The sequence below is a fragment of the Urtica dioica genome, chromosome 4 (assembly GCF_054948205.1).
Source record: "Urtica dioica subsp. dioica isolate 48M chromosome 4, U.dioica_male_clone48M_v1_H2, whole genome shotgun sequence".
NCBI classification, from domain to species: domain Eukaryota; kingdom Viridiplantae; phylum Streptophyta; class Magnoliopsida; order Rosales; family Urticaceae; genus Urtica; species Urtica dioica.
Genome location: NC_142759.1, coordinates 12,071,396 through 12,093,042, shown reverse-complemented (window position 1 = coordinate 12,093,042; position 21,647 = coordinate 12,071,396). Strand labels below are relative to the sequence as shown.

The window sequence follows — 21,647 nt, the reverse complement described above, 5'->3', positions numbered from 1 at the left end:
CAAGGATAGAGGCTTCTCAACTTTAGGTGATATCCTGGTGGGGATATTTAAAAGTGTTCGTTATTTTCCCAATTGCTCGCTTCTTGAGGCGTGTATTGGGAACGGACATTTGAGGCTATAAGATAAGGGCTGAGAACGGACATTTTTCTCGGCCCCTTGGTTTCTATTCACTGATGTGGAAACATCTTTGGAAGCTCAAAACTCTCCAAAAGTAAAAAGTTACAATTTTTTTTTTTTTTTGCCAACTACGACATTGTAGGACGATTTCTATCCAACCACTCTGCTCCTCCGAAGAACTTGAAACCACAGAGAGTTACTAATAAAACTACATTCTTAACTAAAAACAAATCAAACAATTGCATCGATTCTGAGATAGAAATCTACTTTAGCTTAAGAACCTCGTAACTTTGTGAAATTACTGATTCTACGCAGATGTCGTAGAAAGTGCGATAATTGCTGAAATTTAGAGAATCGAAAGATAAACGATACGAGTGCGAAAATAATAAATAGATACCAACGTTGGTAACCCTGTTTGATAAGTCGTGCCTATATGTGGAAGGCCTTTACCCGATGGAAATCAATTTACTATGATAACGTGTTAGAATAAGAATTTACACTCTACGACTCTCTCGCTAACTACCCGACCTACATCTATCCGCTTTAACAACAACTTAGGCTCCCTCTAAGCTCGAGATCCCCTCGAATTCCACATAAGATCTCTCCCGAGACTTCTAAACGTGTTTTCTAAAAATTTCAATGTGTCAAGAACCAGATCGCGAGAGAGAAGAATTCAAATGAGAGAAATCTCAGGAAAGAATGAAAAGAAAACAATTCTTCATTGATTCGAATTGGGAACGAAGCCCCAATTTAAACATACAGGGATAAGTAAATTACAAAAATGTCCTCACTTAACAGATTAAGTTAGGGACAAAAAGGTAAAACAATAATCTTTATAACTGAAGTTTAAAGATTACTTAGAACTAAAGAAAGCTAATAAAAGGCTATTAAACCACTCCAACTCAGCTGAATACAAAGATTAAACAAGCGCGATTTCTAATACTCCCCCTCAAGGTGGACGAAAGATATCCTTGAGTTGCAGCTTGGACATGATAAACCGAAGTGCTGGAGCAGAAAGCGGTTTAGTAAATGCATCAGCGAGTTGATGTTGAGTGCGAACTGGTAGCAACTTGATATTCCCACGCTGCACATGATCACGGACAAAGTAGAGATCAATCTCTATGTGTTTTGTCCGCTCATGGAAGGCTGGATTCGAGGCAATGTACACAGCAGCTTGGTTGTCACAGAAAAGAACTGTTGGACTGCTACAAGTGACATGAAAGTCAGCCAACAATTGCTGCAACCAAATCAGTTCACTTGTTGTGGAAGCCAGTGCTCGATATTCTGCCTCAGCTGAAGACCTCGACACAGTGCTCTGCTTCTTAGCTTTCCATGCCACGAGAGAGTCGCCGATAAAGATGCAGAAACCTGTGACTGACCGCCGAGTATCCGTGCACGTTCCCCAGTCAGCATCAGAAAACCCCTTGATCTGAGTTGAAGATGTTGCTGCATAGAACAAGCCTTGTCCAGGTGCACCCTTGATATACCTCAGTAAATGGTGAGCTGCCTGCAAGTGTGTATCACGAGGAGCCTGTAAGAATTGACTCAGAGCATGAACAGAATATGTGATATCAGGTCTAGTAATAGTCAGATACAACAAGCGACCAATAAGACTCCTATAATGAGTCACATCCTGTAAAAGAGCCCCATTGTCAGAGTTCAAGGAAACACTAGGATTCATAGGTGTTGTGACAGGTTTGGAGTCAAGGAACTCGTAATCCTCTAATAATTGCAAGGCATATTGTCTTTGGCTGATGACAATGCCTGAGGTAGATCTGGCGACTTCAATACCAAGAAAATACTTGAGAGAACCCAAGTCCCTCAGTTTGAACTTGGAGTGAAGTAATTGCTTAACAAGAGCAATTTCTTCCAAGTTTGGACCTGCCAAAATAATGTCATCGACATACAAAAGGATAGCAACAAAGGAATTCCCTGCACCACGTGTAAAAAGTGAATAATCTGATTTAGATTGAGAAAAACCAAAGGAGATGATAGCCTTTGTGAAAGTAATATTCCACTGCCGTGAGGCTTGTTTAAGCCCATAAATGGACTTGTGTAATTTGCAGACACGCTTTGGCACACTGTTCCTTAGCTCCCCCTGTTTGTCATATCCCAAAGGTAGGTCCATGTACACTTCTTCAAACAATTCACCATTTAAAAAAGCATTGTTAATGTCTAGTTGAGCAAGAAACCACTTTTGTGAGGCAGATAAAGCTAAAAGCACTTTAACAGTAATCAGTTTTGCAACCGGAGAGAAGGTATCAATAAAATCAATCCCTTCTCTCTGGTTATAACCTTTTGCCACCAAGCGTGCTTTATGACGAGCTAATGATCCATCTGCATTGAATTTATTTGTGTAAACCCATCGGCAACCGATAGACTTCTTGCCCTGTGGTAAAGTAACAATGGACCAAGTCTTATTTTCTTCCATAGCTGCTAATTCATCAGCCATTGCCTGTCTCCAATGAGGATAATTACAAGCTTGATGATAATATTGTGGCTGATAATGAGTAGATACAGACAAAATAAACTCTTTAAAATTTGTGGATAAGCCATCATATCCACAAAAGTTTGAAATATGGTGAGGTGAGGGAAAGTGTACACCTGTTTGGGAATTGATGACATTACAGTGATAGTCCTTGAGGCGTGTTGGAGGTGCACGTGGACGTCCAGACTTCCTAGTAAGTGTTCCAGCTGTGACAGGAAGTTCAGATGATTGGGGTGCTGTGGCATCTGAAGTCTCATGTGTGGTCAGCTCATCTGAGGAACATGGAGCTGGAATGTCCTGAACAGTTGGCTGTAGTTCTTGAAAATGAGGCTGATCATAAGCATTAGTGACTGAATGATCAAGATTTGGCATTGGAAAAACAATATCTGGAAAAGGATCAGCAGATACAAATTTAGTGTGAATATTATGAAAGGGAAAGATTTGCTCATGAAATATCACATCTCGAGAGTTGAATGTTTCTCGAGTGTTCAAGTCAAGTAATTTGTAGCCTTTGATCCCCGGTGTGTAGCCAATGAACACACACTTTCGTGCGCGTGGTTGAAACTTAGTTCGATGTCCCTGTAAGGTAGAGGCAAAGGCAAGACACCCAAAGACTCGCAAAAAATGATAATCTACTGGTTTTTTGAAAAGAAGTTCATATGGACACTTTTGAGATAAGAGAGGTGTAGGTGTCCTGTTGATCAAAAACACAGCAGTCATCACACATTCTGTCCAGTAAGAGATAGGAATCTGAGACTGAAAGTATAAGGAGCGAGCAACATTCAATAAATGCTGGTGTTTTCTCTCAACCATAGAGTTTTGTTGAGGTGTCTCAACACAGGAAAACTGATGCAAAATACCAAGCTTTGAAAAGAAATCACTAAAAACAAGTTCTTTTGCATTATCTGATCTGAAATGCTTGATAGTGCAAGAAAAATGATTAGAAACCATAGCACAAAATCTAGGAATGATCTTATGAACATCTGATTTATTTCGCATGAGATATACCCAACAAAATCTGCTACAATCATCTACTAGAGTAAGAAAAAATCTGAAACCAATGTGTGAATCTACTGAGTATGGTCCCCAGATATCACAGTGTACAAGGTCAAAGACTTTTTCCGAGAGATTGTTATTGCTATGAAAAGGCAATCTACGCTGCTTAGCAAGAGGACAAATATAGCAGGGAACATGTTTATTGCAAGAGATAAAGGACAGTCTATTTTTCAAAGATTCCAGTCTTTTAAAAGATAAGTGTCCAAGCCTGTTATGCCATGTTTGAGATGTGACATTGTTGATCTGAGCTTCTTCATGATCTGCAAGCATGTACAGGCCTCCATGTTTCTCACCCTTGCCAATCATCCTCTTCTTCAAGATGTCCTGAATGTCAAACAGGTTTTGTGAGAATGATATTTTAATATGAGGATCTTGTGTTAAGCAGTGTACTGATATCAGATTAAATTTGAAATCAGGCACCAGTAAGACATCCTTAAGCACAAAATCAGTACTAATATAGGCATCACCACAATGAAAGACAGGGATCACTGTGTGATTAGGCAGCGTGACAGTAGAATTATGAAGGATTTTCACATTCTGAAGTAGAAACTTATTTGAACAAATGTGACGAGTAGCTCCTGAATCAAGAATCCATCTAGTGCTAAAATTAGAGACACAACCTGATCCTTTATTATAAAGGCATGAACCTGTGTGGAAGGTGGTCATGTTGATGTCGGTATGGCCTTCTGATCCTGTTGGAGCAGTGAGTTGATTAGACAACATGTTGATGATCTGGTGAATCTGATCGTTGGTCAGGTTTGGTGTTGATCCAACTTTGGAGTCTTGATTGATGAGAGATCCTTCAGCCACATTAGCCTGATTCTTCGACTTAGGCTTGTATCCATTAGGATAGCCATGCAATTTGTAACACTTGTCAACTGTATGACCTGTCATCTTACAGTGAGTACATGTTTGGCGATCTCTCTTGTTGTTCTTCTTCTGATCATTCACAGTCATTGCCATAGGGTTGGACTGGTCTTGATTTGAAGAAGAGTCAGAACTCACAGATCTTTGTTTTTCGTCCTGGCAAACCATGGAAAACACCTTGTTGATTGGTGGTAAAGGATCCATGAGGAGGATTTGACCGCGGACAGTGCTGAAGGAGTCATTGAGTCCCATCAAAAACTTCATCACATATTCGCCAGTCATGAAGCTGATGAGCTCTTTCGATCCTCCACAAGAACAGGTGCAAGACGGCTTGTAATTGTTCAATTCTTCCCAGAGTATCTTCAATTTTGTGTAGTACACTCCAACCGTCATTTGATCTTGCGCCAGATTCATGATTTCTCGACGTAGCTCGAAGATTCTTGGACCATTGCTCTGTTCATACCTCTCTTGCAGGTCTTTCCAAATTTCCATCGCTGAATCTCCATAGGTAACGCTTGATGCGATCTCTTTGGCGCAAGAATTCAGAATCCAGGCAATCACGATGTTGTTGTTTCTTCTCCAGGAGTTGAGAAGTGCAGGATTCGAATCATCAGGTTTCGGAATTGAGCCGTCGATAAAACCTAGCTTGTTCTTGATTTGGAGAGCCATCTTCATAGATCGACTCCAAGAATGGAAGTTCTCGCCAGTCATCTGTTGTGTCACCAAGACCATTCCTGGTGAATCAGTATGATGCAAGAAAAAAGGATCAATCGCTTCATCGATCGATGCCTTTCGAGATGTGACTCCAGTCACAGATTTTTCTCCGCTCAAAGCTTCTTCATACGACATTTTGCAGAAGATGAAGAGGAAAAGGAGAGAAAGAAAGATGATCTTCTATGGCGATCTGATCAGAATGCGATTCGCGGAATATCGCTCTGATACCATGTCAAGAACCAGATCGCGAGAGAGAAGAATTCAAATGAGAGAAATCTCAGAAAAGAATGAAAAGAAAACAATTCTTCATTGATTCGAATTGGGAACGAAGCCCCAATTTAAACATACAGGGATAAGTAAATTACAAAAATGTCCTCACTTAACAGATTAAGTTAGGGACAAAAAGGTAAAACAATAATCTTTATAACTGAAGTTTAAAGATTACTTAGAACTAAAGAAAGCTAATAAAAGGCTATTAAACCACTCCAACTCAGCTGAATACAAAGATTAAACAAGCGCGATTTCTAATACAATGAAAAAACCTAACATCGTGCTTCTAATACAATCACCCGTATATAAACAACAAAACAGAAGTAAAAGACACCTTAAAAACTTGATCACAGGTCGTTCTAAGCTCAGATAATCGCTCGAATAAATCTCTCAAAAGACGTCAGTGAAGATGATGTGATTTTGACCTATTGGAAAAAGCTAGGTCAAAACGTATCTTGAAGTCGAATTAGGGGCACCAGCCATTATATTATCAATCCATATTGAAATCTTACTTCAATTCGGAATAGAAAAGCTCAAAAGTGAATTGGCCATAATTGTCGCACAATACAATAGAAGCTGTGACATTTCCAAAAAATAATTATAACGAAGCTCAATCCTATCCGAAATTATATTCCACGATTCAATAAGTATTTTGACAACACTAATTCGCCAATTAATGTAACAAAAAACTGGATATGGATATGGCTATGAAAACATCCCCAACAACAATGTCAAATATGCATCAAGGCTGATCAAGGTACTCCATATAACAGTGGGACATATTAACAAGCCCAACAATACTAGGCTATTTCTTAACACTTACACTTAAGGGCAGGGACTGAGAATTGGCTTCACTTCACTCGATATTGATTCGTACTATCTTTTTAGCTCTTGCGCCGACGCTAGGCCTAGCCTCATTCGCTGGTCTCATCCATCTAGCCCTTGGCATTTCCTCCATAGAAGGACGGAACCAATTTCCCGAGAGTGTGTCTCCTCTCTGTTCTTCCCTTCCCCATTGACCTACGTTCGTGTCAAGCATAACAGTGTAACCAAAGTAGAGAGTATATTGGAGATGCACTGACTGACATGAGAGCTTCTAGTTTGTTGACCGTAATTGATTAAATACTAACTAATATAAAGCAACATTCCATGATTCCCGACCAGGGAAACTCACCTTTATTATTCGAATTCCATGCTTCTTCAAAACCAGCAAGCTCATCTTCATTCAGATTGTGCAAGGTTTGCAGTGTATCGACTTTACCGTCCGTGTTGAGCTTCCTTGTTACCGAGTGTCCCTAAACATAAGCATAGTAAAAAGAAACACTATAACGTTTCATTTCAGGTTTAGTTACTTGCATTACACAGCACAAATAAAACTAAGAACTACTCTACCTTGTTGTGAATCCCCCTCGAGATCCTATGTTGAGCTTGTCCCGTGGTTTTATCGGCCTCTTTAGTCTCCTCGATAACTACCTGATCATAAACGAAAATCATCAGAAAAACCAATACGCAAATGACCAAATCAATCAACCACGGAGCGTTACTAACACCATCGGCACCGGATTTCGTTGTTCTAGTAGAAGTGTAATACGCTCCGTTTACGCCACCGTACGTGACCTTGCAAGCATGGACACTTAATCTTCGATTCAGAGGCTTCTCCGCTTCAACTCTGTAAGGTAATTTGCTTAATTCTCTATTTGCACTTACGGGAACTCCCTCGCTTTTTTCACCTGTCACGACAGCAGCTAATTAAGAGAGTCGCACCGTAGCGAGACCAGAGCTAAAACCTAGCGAAATATGGCTTAATTTTACCGGAAAGATCATCGTCGGGATACTCGATAGAGGGCTCTTCGCTCGACTTCGATTCCTCTTTTCCATCGTCTCCTTCGTAATCGGAGTCTAGTTCTTCAATCATGATGCCCTTTTCTTTTCTATTTTCTTGGGCGTTGCTAGAGTCGAAACGGGGTCCAGAGTTGAACAGGCCGCCGAAAGGACGAGAGAAAAACGGGTTATCAAATGAGTTTCTCCCGCCGAAAAGACTGCTGAACATCGAGCCAGAACTAGATCCTCCGGAGAAATCGCTCATTCCTTCTCTTTCCCTCTGCATAATTCCTGTAGCTTGTGTTGTCTCTTCTAGTGCAACACGTAAATGGACAAGTTACGAAATGAACGTCAAATTTCAGAATTCGTTGAGTTGTGTTCATATATAGATGAGTTCAGGTATAGTTTGTCTTCAGTCAATCAATCATGTTCGTTTCAATTCAAGAATGTTTTGGTTTCGAGTATCCGTAAAATAAAAAAACTGCTGATGATTAAACAGGCGAGAGTAAGAGACGTTTATTTTTTTAATGTATAAATTGTTGACGAATCAACGTGATATTTCAGAGTGATCAACTTCAGGAAAAAAATAAATAACGATTGACTATAAAACTCGATTTATAGCAAAACCAAACCCAGGTTTGTTAGAATTTTCTCGATAAACGACGATAAAAGTACTTGAAGCTATTACATTATCGAACACGAACAGAACAGACATCCAAATCGTCATCTACCGTGTGAGAGAGAGAGAGAGAGAGAGAGAGAGAGAGAGAAGAGAAGAGAAAGAGAGTACCTGAGAAAAAAACAGTGATTCTTCAGAACTCGAAGAGAGGAGAGAGCTGTGGAAAGAACTAGAATTTACATGTGTGATTGTGGGTTTGCTGAGACGTTATACCGCTGATCGAGACAGTGAGAAATTGCCACGTGTCTGTTTTTATTTCCGGAGCCGTGCTAGAATGTTCGCTGTCCTCCTTTGTGATTTTGCATTCCAAAGCCGACTAATAGTAGTTAGTATTAACAAATTTAGCTATATGAGTCGCATCGAACATAATTGTTTGCGTTTTAATCAACGTTTTATAAATTTTTCGTAAATAATCAAAATATTTCATAAATAATAAAAAATTGACATAATCAATATTATTTATACATATTTATTAAAAATTTATTCAGCATTTTTTTATCATTTTGATATCGTAAATAAATTTACGTGACTATTTATAAAAAATTAAAAAAAACGTTGACTATTTAAAAATTTTTAATATTTCATATGGCTACTATGATTAGATAGCCGTTGGACCCTAATACTAAATTGCATGTGTGTGTCATTTAACTTTTTAAAGTTAAATAGCCGACGAAGTTCTTCATTTTTCTATTCTTTGTTGTGGTAGCTGCCGTTGCTTGGATGGTATTTTACAGAGGATTTTATTTACTTTAATGTTAGTGGTCTATTTTGTTTTCTAAATTTGGTTGTAATGATTTTTATTTTTGTTGATGTTTTGCTCAGTTTAAAGGGAAAATATCAACAATATCTCTTCAGTTTAATCGAAATGCGTGATTTATATCCTCAGTTTTTAGAAATATCAGACATATCCTTTCAGTTTAATATAAATGACATATGTTTCCCCTAAAAATATGTTATATTTCAAATACCACCCTTGTCGTATATTTTTTTACAAAAATAATTTGAATTCTCCAAAATAGCCTTAATGAAATAATTTTTTATTTTCTATATTATATATATATAAAAAAAATTAAATTGAAAACTTTCTTTATAAAAAGTTAAGGATTTTTATTTATAAGAGAAGTTTTAATTTTTTTATAAATAAAATAGTAAATAAATATTTATTCTATTAGGGGTATTTTGAAGAATTCAAATAATTTTTTGTAAAAAAATAAACGAAATGGTGGTATTTGAAATATAACATATTTTAGGGGGGATATATGTCATTTATATTAAACTGAAAGGATATGTCTGATATTTATAAAAACTGGAGGTATAAATCGCGCATTTCGATTAAACTGAAGGGATACTGTTGATATTTTCCCCAGTTTAAATTGCCTCTTGAATTTAATATGTTCAAGTCTGATCGAGCGGTCTACATTGTTATCGTGGCTTTTGTGTCTTGAATATGAATTAGCCATCTTTAAGTTTTTATCTCGAATTTTCTGTTGAAATTTTGGGAGTACATATATTTGAATGTCTTTCTCCACGGGTGGAGATCCTTGAGCGCATTGGTTCATCTATTAACCTATGAGACTAATTGAAAAGAGCCATTTAGCTTCTGAAGTTTAGTGTGTTGTATCTTTCGTTTGTTGGAAATCCACACATGTTGTTTTATCACCTGATTCTAGGTGTGAATCTCTGTTGTCTTGAGGTCGCTTCATTCCTTGTTGAAAAATGTAGGATATTTGTACTTTTAAGTATTTTTCCCATTATCTAATAGAAAGCTTTGAGCTATTATTCTTAATGATAATAAAAAAATATATATTAGTTTATTATATTTTCCATCTTCTAATTTTATTTAAAATTTATTTACCATTTAGGGCTCTATCTGTATTTATAAAAAATAAAAAAATAAAAAAAACTATTCATGTAATTTGCACAATTTATGGTTAGCTATCTTACAATACTACATGTATGTTTTGTGATAATTCAAGTTAATTATTAAAATTTTAATATAGAGAGTCTAAATGTGCCATGCACTTAGCTCTCCCTTTAAAAATCAAGCGACATATCCAAAATTATTTCTCAATAATGATAAAAAACAAAAAAAAAATTCCCCGTTTGGTTTACTTTTCCAAATCCATTTTCTGTTTTCTGATTCTAAATTCTAGAAAACAGTTTTAGAAAAACTGTTTGCTTATGTTTTTAGAAAACAGATTTAGAATCATGTTTCTGTTTTCTTTGAAATTTGTTCAGAAAATTTTCTATTTTATCTTTATACAATTGAATGGAAAACATAACCAAACAACATTTAAAATATTCTGAAACATAATTCTAAATCTGTTTTTTAAATTTAAAAATTAGAATCAGAAAACAGAATTTAAAAACAGAAAACGAGTTTAGAAAACTAAACCAAACGGCCCCTAGTGTTTGATTTTTATTTTTCTAACACAGTAGTTTATTTTTAGTTTTTTTTTTTTTTTTTTTTTCTAAACTGTTTACGGTTGCATTTAGAATAAGGATTGTCTACAATGTCAAGAAATAAATAAATAAGATATTTGTGGCAGTGGCTATACTTCGAATGAGCATAAATAAAAGCATTATCTGCATAAATTCTTCTGAAATATAGTCTACAGGTGTTTCCAAGTTGGACCAAGTAGTGTTAAGTTAGAGGTAAAAAAAAAAAAAAAACAGACACTTACTTTAAAGATAAAATTAAACTCAAAAGTATTTGTTCTTTTAAAACTCAAATTATTTGTTCTTTTAAATTTCAAATGCCGTGTATTTTTTTGTTAACCATAGTTAATAGAAACAATATATATCACGTATTATAATGAGGTCTTCTCTGGTATCAAACTAATCATCTTGTTAAGAGTCGTATTTGTACCAATTATTTTATAATCAGTCTAGATCATGAATTATGCATCCGTTTATATTTAGCTTTTAAGGAGATTATAGACATTTATTTAATTTAAAGAATCGGTGGATAATAACCCAAGTAAACATTGGTAAATAGACTTGTATCCAAATTCTATTAAGTTTTGTTTTGTCCTTTCTATAATGTGTCCGTTATTTTTCTAAAGCCTTTAAAAACGAGAGTAGACTGATGAGGAACTGAAAATTCGTTTAAAAAATAGTATTCTTTTTACAAGTTATACACAGTGAACGCCGGGAACTGAAATTGAGTCAAACGACATTAAACTTCAAACAACGATGGAAAAGCGAGAATCGACACAGCAAAGAAACGGAAGTAAGGTGGTTTCGAATTAGCACTTAAGAGCAGGAGATATATGATACACACAACAATAAGAGAGGCGACAGAAATTGATCCCGTGTTCTAATCTAGAGGCATAGAACCACCCATTTGGAAAGACTTTCATTTCTGTTTCACTCTTTCCAACCAACTATCTCAAGAAAATTCAACAGAAAAGAAAAACTTCAAACCATCCCTACAAAGTGCTTCCCCGTCATGTCAGTCCCGTGTTCTTACTCACCGTAGCGATTGTCTCTCTCTGCCTCTCTCTAAAGTTGTAAACATGGTCGTGGGAATCAGCGATTCGAAGAACTGTGAGCTGTTGGATCAGTCATGTAAAGGAACCCCTTTTTTTTGCCCGGCGCTCCATTTTTTTTTCTTTCAAATTTACAAGGAAAGTTTCTGTGTTTGCATACGTGGGTCTATCTCAGAAGTCTTGAGAATTGAATTCAGGCTTTGACGGGTATTCGAGTCCCTGAAGTGCAGGCATTCGCCGCACATCTTCTTCTGAGTATGCAGGGATGAACCAGTACCGCTTGTCGGTCCCAAACACCTAAAATAATAGACACAAAAACAAATAGCAAGGCAATAGTTATTAATTTAAGGCCACGTTGTCATAAATAAGCGAAATTGTTAAGACGGTGCAAACCTGTTCGAAATTCTTCTTTCGTCCCAGGTCGTATCGCCATTTTGGAGTGGTCTTCTTCTCATAAGCCTAATCACACAAATGAATTGAATATGTAACAAGTCTACCCGCACTGGTTTTAGACATTTGACACATATACAGAGTACCAGGAAAACGAGATACACGAGATTTGAATACCTCAATAGTTGTCGTGTTTCCAGAGACCAACGATATATGCATGATCAGGAATCCCATGACACTCAATGCGAAAGCCAGGTTCAAGACTGAAAATTAATTCAGAACGAATGAGTCTCATGGACAATGCATACACAAAATTAATGAGAAAGTAGCCGAGCGGATTCTTACCGAAGGCAAGAAATGTCGTGGCAAGGGTCCCGGGCGTCCCAGGAATTTCTCTATCACTAAAGAATGCGATGAAGTGTGGCAGTAACGACAAAGTCACAAGACTCGTCTCAAGGAAGGTGTAGAACTGCATTGAGATCAAACAAACATAATCAATCATCCTTGGCATCATTTTGGCACGCAAAGGCAACACAATTGTATCAATCGTTTCATTGATAAAGCAATAAGAATGGCACAGAACGGCGTGTCACGTCGGTCCTGATAGGTTCTTTCACGAAAAAAAAAAAAAAAAAAAAAGGACTCGAAACTAGATTTAGTCGTAGTCCTTTTGATGTTAGGAACAACATGCTTAATGATGTGAAAAAAAATGTTAAACAGTTATAAAGACCTCAAATAGCTGAATCCAAACAAAAACCCATAGTTTGTTCAATAGTCAACTGAATGAGGTTTGAAAAACCCCAACTTGCGAGAACAGTCTTGACCAGAAGGTATAGCCAGACACTACTAGATAACAAAATCTAGACTGAATTTTGTTTTCATTCGCACAGTATCTCCATATTTAGTATCCCCATATTAACTTAATGCATCATCGTATCCAAATCTTCAAGAGCTAATCTGCCTTTCAAGCCACCTAAGTAATCAACTAAAATCAAGGCAACATCGAGTAAAGAGCTCATACATTATCCTTGCGATGCTTTAGTAAATAAACATTATGAGTAACTTCAACGACACCCACAAGCATAGCTCAAACATGACACGGAGAGAGAACAATAATATCAAGCAATTGGCATGATGTATATATATATAAATTAAAAAAAAAAAAAGGTAAAGCAAGCTCACCAAGAAAAGAAGAAAATACTTGTAGTTAAGAGCCCCCACGCAATTAACAACCCATACGCAATGGTGGTCCATTTTCAGCACACAACGCCCGCCTGAAACAAATTCCCGGCACCCAAATTTTCTTTTATTAATCCTCTAAATCATAGTAAATATGCAGTAACAAACTATTAAGCTATGAAACAATCCAACAAAAGCTTTCAGAGGACAAAGGAACTGACAAACAGAGCAATGATGGCAACGAGGCGGTTTCAGCTGGTTGCACTTGCGGCAATACCGAACCCTCTGATTAGATTGATCGGAGGACACGCCGGCGAATTCCGAGCCGTTCAACGGATCAGCCTCTCCTCTCTCCTCATCCACCGCGGGTCTCCAATTCGGTGGGACACTTCCCGGATCGGTCAATACCACCGAAAAATAACTCCATAGTAGCATCACTAACTGCATGATTTTCGTCAACATTCATTTTTTCGAACAATTACAGATAAAAGTTTAATCCTCATAATTCAGAGCAGATACTCAACTTGACCTCCCTATAGATTCAAGTTCCACCAAAATTTCAGAAGAGTGTTCACAAATCACATAATTTCTTTCATTGAATTATTTAGATAGGTTTTTCATTACTAAATGAGAAGTCCTGTACTTCAATCAAACCGAAAGCCAGGGAAACACATCATCAATCAATGAAACCAAAGCAATAAATAAATAGATATATTTTTCTTTTAAGTTGAGATCTTTGCGAGGCTTACAAAGCAGTGGAACAGAATTAAGACAGCGAAGGCGATAAGGGAATCAAGACTGCCATCGGTGAGTGCTGGACCGTAATTGGTCAACACGACGGCGTAGTAAGTAACACCGACGACGCCGAGAACGAGAAGGATCATGATCGATCCCAGGCCTCGAAGAGCGGTACAGAACTTGAACACATTCCACGCCATGGCAGCTCCAGATCTATGCATTCCTCAAGTCTCCCCAAACCACTGCCCAAAAAAGATCTCTCTGGAAACCAGTTGGTGATCTGAGGTTTAAGGCCGAACTTGTGCAAAGAAACAAAATGGAATTCGGATTCGTGAGTTCGAGAGAAGCTTCCTGTTCCACAGAGGGATGGAAATTGGGCAGGGAAATCTAGGGTTTCTAGTTTCTTCGGATTTTGTGATTTCTTTTTCCTTTCAGGTTGGTTTTGTCTGTTCGTGTTCAATCCATGTTGTGAGAGATAGAGAGAGAGAGAGCCTTTCTCTTGCCCAAGGATTTACTTTTTCCCCAGTTGTTTGTACTTTCTACTAATTTAATATTTTATGGTTAAATATGTTTGTTAAATAAGATAAACTAGATATATAAGTATAACAGAAATATGGACTACATGACAAATTAAAGCGAATTTATTTGTTTGCTATAAACGAAAAATATTCCCAAAAAATGGTGGTCTAATCTCGTAAAAACATGAATTTCGTTTTCTTTGTTGAATGATAATGGAAATATGATTTTAATTAGTGAAATTTGTTGTAACTAATCAAGTTTGTCATTCTTATTGGGAGAATAACTTAAGTTTTATTTTATTAAACAGTTAGCTCATATATTCGGCTTAGACCATAATGCCCTCACTTCCTTCGCAAATAGATTGCTCTAATTAACGTACTGGAGTGAGTTATGTTAATTAATTAACTTATTGGTTGAATATTAGCTTAGGTTCTGATTTTTTTTGTGAGTAAAATTAATTTACTAAATGATTGAATTAGAAATTATGTTAATTAATTGAATGCTTTGAATATCAATTGACTTAAGTTTTTATTTTTGTAAATTTTTTGTTAATTTCAAATCTTTCCCGAATCAGTTAATTAATTAACCTAATTCACTACAGTACGTTAATTAAATTAACATATTCGCGAATTTACAGTGAATCAACAAAATCAGAGATTTTTCCTTCTCTTCTTCTTTTTTTGCGGCGAGGATTCGTCGAGGCCTCCGTCGAACCGGTTCGACTCGAGGCGGAAAGTCAGCAGTCTCGGGAGACGAGCGAGCTCGGTCGCCGGAATCTCGTCGGTGAAACGGTTATGCGAGAAATCCAGTCTTTGGACTCGCCGGAGCTTCGAGATCCCGGAGCAAGAGGGCGTGGCGGCGGTGGATGTGGTGGAGTAGTCGTCGTCGGAGAGGTTTAGGGCGGCGGTGGGAGGGAAGGAGTTAGGGTTAAGGGGGGTTGTGGATGATAGGGGTAGTTTAGGTAGTCTATTAAAGTTGTGCTATTTACTTAATAAAATGAAACATATGCTATTCTTCAAAATAGGCCTTTTAATTAAGTCAATCCTTTTTTTGATTTTCTAGAAGTTAAGAAGATTTCTTAGCAATTGAGCGTTGTAACTTGTATTGTTTGAACTTTGAATGAGTTCTCATATTCAACTATCACAAATGATAAGAAAACGACCTTTAAAAAAAAAAAATGATAAGAAAATAACGAAGAAAAGCTTCGAGGGTTTCCTTTTTTTTTTTCTTTTTTTTTTTCCAATTTTGCCAATTAGGTTGACAAATTCACTAAATTGGATGAATACCTTATCGATTGCCTATTTTTTTATTCCTGCTAAGGAAAAAATAGATCAACTTGACTCTATTTTTTTTTAAAGAAAATTACGGTAAAAATATCTAAATATTTTGTTGAATACGCTTTATTATCTATTTTTTTGTCGGCAAAAATACATAATCTTATATTTTATTTCCACCGTTACTACATATCTCTTATTTTTTAAAGAAGTATACGTGTCATAATCTTGTAATTACGTGATTTTAAAAATAGTCAATATAAAAAAAAAGTTAAAACAATTCAGAATGTATATAAACCGAAAGAAAACAAATTAAGAAATAAAAAAGGAAATAGAAATTAGAAAAGAAAAATAAATTAAAATTTCAGAGTTTCGAGAGTAGAGACGGCATGTCGTCGTCAACAATGCTAGCGTCCCTTGCGCTGCCATTTTAGCCTCCAGCCAATGGATCACGGGTCCTGGTCTAGCACGTCGTCGTCCATCTCAACAATATACATCACCGCCCAGAGATTGATTCATTTTCTCGTAGCCGCCATTTTTTAGAATCTGTAAAGCTAGATCGAGCGCGCCCCAAGGGTTATCAAGAATTTGCATAGATCAAAAAATTTCGTGAAGATATCCTTTGCTGTCAGCTCGTTCGTGTATCGAATGAAGAAGATCGGCGACATTGATTTTTTTTTTTTAACTGTGAATCCTAATTCGATGGTGGTGGGTAAAAAGAAGAAGACAAGGTAAGGTAATTGGAAAGTAAGAACTCCGACATGTTAGAAACTACGAGTTTCTAAAAACTCTTTTATCCCATGATTTTGAAAGCTTGATCAAATAGTGTCATAAAAATAATTTGAGTAGGTTATGATGTCAAGCATCAAAAGAACCTCTTAATAGAGAAATAATTAGTCATGGAGGAAATTTTTTATTTGGGGCGAGGGTATAATAAGAGCATCGCGTCCGGCGGAAAGAAGAAAGGCTTCACCGAACATACATACATCAAATTTATAGATTCATCTTTTGATTTAGTGTTCGAGAATAGGGATCTTTTGATTTAGTGATTGGACATCAAATTTTATAGATTCATCGTTTGATTTAGTGTTTGGGAATAAGTATCTTTTGATTTAGTGATTGGGAATAGTGAAAGGGTTATCTAATTTTTATCATATATATATTTTTATTTTTAAATACTAAATAATTATTGAAATAATGACTGCTAAATCTAGACCGTCCGTTGTTGTAGTAACGACAGAACCAAAACGTAATAATAGGTATTTTGGTCGATGAAAAAAAAAAAGAATGAGTAGTAAAGTGTATTCAACCTAAAACATTATGTATTTTTGTTGCTATTTCTTCATTTTTTTTTAATTCTTGATAAAATTGAAAAATATGTACTGTTATTGTATTTTATGTGTTAATGTCTACAAATTTTTTTAAAAATATTAATGTCCACAATTCATAAAAAAAATCTTCACGAATTAATTATTGTTGTTTTTAATTCAAGAGTAATGTTTATATAAGAAGTAAAATAATATTCATAATTGTTAAGGTTTTTATGAATTCAACTCGTTGATTATATATTGAGATTTGTAAGTAATTAGGCCACTTTAAATATGTGATTTTGGATCTAGCCTATGTTTGACAATTTTTAGTGATATAGCCAAATGGCTTATGTGTCAATAATTAAGGTCTGATTTGCCCTTATTTATTAACAAATTCGTCACTTTCTCTCTCCTATTTTTTTTTTCAAATAATTTGTTTGCATCAAAACTTCAAAAATTCGTATCTTTCTCATACGAACTCGAAATTGAGTGATTTCAGATCCTACAAATTCGTGGCGTCGAGATCTTCAAAAATAGACCCATTGTGTTTGATGAAAAAATATGTTTAATGTATCATAGTTACGTTTCCATTTTTTTTTATAATTTCAAAAATTTCCAGTTATTTCCATATTTAAAGTAGTAACGTGATTTTTCTACATCTATGGTATTAAACATGATTTTTCATCAAACACAATGAATCTATTTTTGAAGATCTCGGCGTCATGAATCCGTAGGATTTGGAATCACTCAATTTTGAATTCATATGAGATAGATATGGTTTTTTGAAGTTTTTATGTAAAAAAAAGTGTAGGAAAAAAGTAGGAAAGATAAAGTGACGAATTTGTTAATAAATAAGGGTAAATCAGACCTTAATTATTGTCACATAAGTCTGTTGGCTATTTCCCAAAAAATTGTGAAACATAGGCTAAAAACAAATTTCATAGCTTCATTTTGGCTATTTCGCTACACTACCCTTATATATTCGTTCAACACATTATTTAACTTCTGCAATCGAACTAGTTAAAGGTTTGCTATAATGTTAGGTGGAAGTATAATTGTCAAGGAAAATAAATACTTTAAAAGATTATATCACTTGTGGTTTTGTTATTTTTTTTTTATTAATTATCATAATATAGAAAGCCCAAAATATAAATTAGAACCGTGGAAAGGAACTGAGCGATCATGGTCATTACATATGCATTTGTATTGTAAGTTGAATATGTAGCTTCATTGGATTAACATGTTTAGTTTTAACTAATCCAAATTAATAAATGAGCACTATAGATTATGCTATCCAAGATCCATGGTTGTTGAAGAAATAAGCAATAATTGAACTAACTAATGGATTCTTTTATGGGACAATTAGTCTAGTAGCTCAATAGCCCACAATCTTTTTAAAAAATAGCTCAAATTTCATTTTATTAAAAAAATAGTTCATCAGACCGAAGTTAATTAAATTAACTGTTCATTTAATTAGATTAATTGTTCAATTAATTTAATTAACTTCGGCCTGATTAACTATTTTCCTAATAAAATGAAACCCGACCAGTGTTGCAGTAAGGAACAGTGGGAGACATTCTTAAAATGGATGGAGAGTCCTTGATGCGTGTCGTACCGCGATAAAAAATAACCTTAAATCATACTAACGTATAGCGATAAATAAGAGTCGAACCCACAAGGACCTAGTGTAATCAATTGATTCTTAATATCAGGAGAAACAAATAAAAGAAGAGAGAATCGGGGTTTTTGAAAGATTATTAAAATTACTTGAGAAAATCAAATGGAAAAAGACACGATTAAGGTTTCATTCGCTCCCGCAACAATCCTATCCAACCTTGGTTCGACAATACTCGCACAACTCTATTGAAATCAACGTCCATAGAAAATCGACACACACGGTCAATAATCTCCGCAATCCTTTGATATTAGCTAATCATGACGTTGCGCCTATAAAGAGCCCTAATTGTTAAACAACCTAATGAACACGCGCATAGATTTAATCTAACAACAACAATGAATTCAGAAAACGAGACGAACAGAACAATATAAATTCAACACGCGTGATTCAATTAATTCCGATTACTCTTTTCACTACGTGCACAAGATCCTTGCGAAACCCGTACCCGTAGTCGCACCACTAATTACTAGCAATTCTAACAATTACGGATTAAAATTGCGAGTATGACTATGAATAATTATATTCCTATCTAGGTGATCAATCCAAACAGAAACACAACAATTCATGAACACTGAACAATTGGAAAAGAAATAACAACTTCAATATAAGAAGTAAAAAGCAAAGTCTACACCAAGATCTTCAATTCATGTTTTGGGATTGAAATTCCCCTTAACCGTTCAAAACCTAACTAGACATAATTAAATAAAAAAAACAATACAAGCAATAGAAAAAAGAAAGAAGATAGAACGAGTTTTGGAGTCGGGACGGTCTCCACGGGGAAACCGTCCGTACTTCAGTTGTCGCCGAAAGTCATCTTCTCTCTTCGTAGTCTTTGTGGCTCTTCTTTTGCTCTGAAAATCGTAGTCTCCCTGTGCTAGGTCAAAATCCCGAAATCCCTTTTTAATTGGACTCCCATTTACTTGAGTCGTATGGGCTTTTAACGAAACTGTACCGCGGTACCCGTGTGCTGTACCGCGGTACAGCTACTGCTTTGCTCCTCTTCAGTGCGCTGATCCGTTTGCCTCCAAAAATTGACATTTTAGCTCCGAACTCCCCCGGATTCACCTAAACACATGTAAACATTCAAATCATAAGATGTTCAATTGTAAACGTGATTTTAAGTGATTACGATGAATAACGTGGTGAAGAATGATCACAAAATAACAAAAATTATGCACTTATCAGTCCTAGAACTCGGTTAATTATATTAGTTAATTTAGTTTTGAATTTTTAATACAAATAATATAGTCTAACACACGATTCATTTCTATATATATGAAGACAATGTCGGAAATTTATTCAAAAAATTGTTCATGTGTGGCCGTTGAACGTTGACACGGGTCCCAGTCAATTGCATATTATCGACATTGCATGGTAATTTCTATAGCTATGTCTATATATTAGAAAATCATCTTTTGACTTTGTAGGCTAAATATGCATGTCGTTATACTATATATTAACCAATATGTGATTGCACACATGTCTTGGTCTATTAAATTTTGTTTATTATATTTTTTATGACTTCAAACATATGTACCAGCGTAATATGGAGACAGAGAAATGGCTAAGCCCAATCGATGTGTGGAGGAATTTTCATTTTAAAGAATGACGTGGACTTCGACTGCTGGTCGCACAAATTATGTAAGTTACAATATAAAATTGTTATTATTATGTATTTATAAAGTAAATTAGTTAAAATATATATCATTTAATGAGATAATGCTATGAAATAGATTTTGAATTTGTTTTAGGAACTCATGGATAAGGCTCGACAACAACGAGATGCTGATCTGAATGATCACACCACAGATGAAGAGATCATGAGTCAAATATTACACCGTAGGTACACCAGGGAAATCAGACCAACGATACCAACAAAGGTTTCTTCATACGCGTCGTGAGGGAGCCTCCACGTCGCGTACTATACCGACACATGAAGATGCATCATACGTGGTCAAAGGTCTCAAAAAGGTAATAACAACGGTAGACAAGATGGCAAAGTACTTGAAGTCGATTGACACAAATTTTCAATACGAAACAATAGATATCGAGCAAACTATTTGCCCACCTCAAAATCATCTAGTGGACGATGACGAGGAAGATGATCATCATATTAGGGTTTATAGCTAGGTTCGGATTTGGTTATAGTTTGCTACAATTTTTAGTTAAATTTTCTTTGTTTCAATTTTGACAAACATTGCTGATTTAAATTCTGATATTTACATTTTAAAATATGTTTTTGATACTTTTTTTTATATCATATTTTTTAGACTGTTGGATTTTTTAAACTTTGAATGAGCATCAATATTTATTTTGAGAATTTTGTATGTTATTATTTAATTTTATAAGCGTCAATGAATATCAGGTTCACAGTACTGCCACTGAAAAAAAACAGCAACTATATTTGTAGGCGCGACAGCGAATTGACAACTACAAAAGTAGTCACCGGTGCAGCCGTTGTTGGTCTACCGCGACTACATTTATATGTAATCGCAACTACATTTGTAGTTGCCGTATCTGTTGATTCTTGTAATTTACTTTCTTTAAGATTGCATATGTTGAAATTTTACATATGTTCGTTACATATTTTTCTTTAAAATTTTATACACTAACCTATATATGTTCGTATTCTACTACCTTTAAGACTGAAATTTATTTAGCATGAAAATCTTAAAAACTAACTTTTCAGGAATCTTTGCTTCTCTTTCGTTATACCACCCTTGAATTTATATCGCCTTGAAATAGTGATTGATCTATATATTATGCCGGTGATATTTTAGCCTTTAAATATTTTCGTAATGTTTCAATTGATGATGGGTTAGAAAAATACTTCTCAATATATATAGTCATATGAAAATTTAAATTTTACGATATAATTAATTTTTTTTATAAATTTTAAGTAAAATAATCACAAAATTTTATTAATAAAACACAAAAGACGTTAGTTATAAATAATCATGAACAATTGTAAACAAAGCATCAAACTATAAAGGCATAAATTTTATCAAAAAAAGAAAAAAAAAAAAAAAACTACAAAGTCATAAATGAAATCCTAA

General features: G+C 35.3%; 2 protein-coding genes across 3 annotated transcripts; both read right to left on the bottom strand.

Annotated features, from left to right (window-relative positions):
* Nucleotides 1-6,066: 6,066 nt before the first annotated feature.
* Nucleotides 6,067-8,292, bottom strand: LOC149400482 (myeloid leukemia factor). Of its 2 annotated transcripts, none has more exons than XM_089611649.1 (6): nt 8,124-8,292; nt 7,325-7,645; nt 7,061-7,242; nt 6,905-6,985; nt 6,687-6,807; nt 6,067-6,532 (listed from the first exon to the last, which is right to left on the bottom strand). In XM_089611649.1, exons 2-6 carry the CDS (start codon nt 7,617-7,619, stop codon nt 6,369-6,371), a joined length of 843 nt encoding a protein of 280 aa, XP_089467775.1. In that variant the 5' UTR covers nt 7,620-7,645; nt 8,124-8,292; the 3' UTR covers nt 6,067-6,368. The 2 variants fall into 2 exon arrangements, with proteins under 2 accessions (XP_089467775.1, XP_089467776.1); XM_089611650.1 differs by having other exon boundaries at nt 7,325-7,642; nt 8,124-8,201.
* A 2,918-nt stretch (nt 8,293-11,210) lies between these two features.
* On the bottom strand, nt 11,211-14,370 carry LOC149400481 (DHHC-type zinc finger family protein). The gene is made up of 7 exons (XM_089611648.1): nt 13,822-14,370; nt 13,294-13,513; nt 13,076-13,167; nt 12,239-12,362; nt 12,071-12,156; nt 11,897-11,962; nt 11,211-11,800 (listed from the first exon to the last, which is right to left on the bottom strand). Exons 1-7 carry the CDS (start codon nt 14,029-14,031, stop codon nt 11,675-11,677), a joined length of 924 nt encoding a protein of 307 aa, XP_089467774.1. The 5' UTR covers nt 14,032-14,370; the 3' UTR covers nt 11,211-11,674.
* Nucleotides 14,371-21,647: the final 7,277 nt, after the last annotated feature.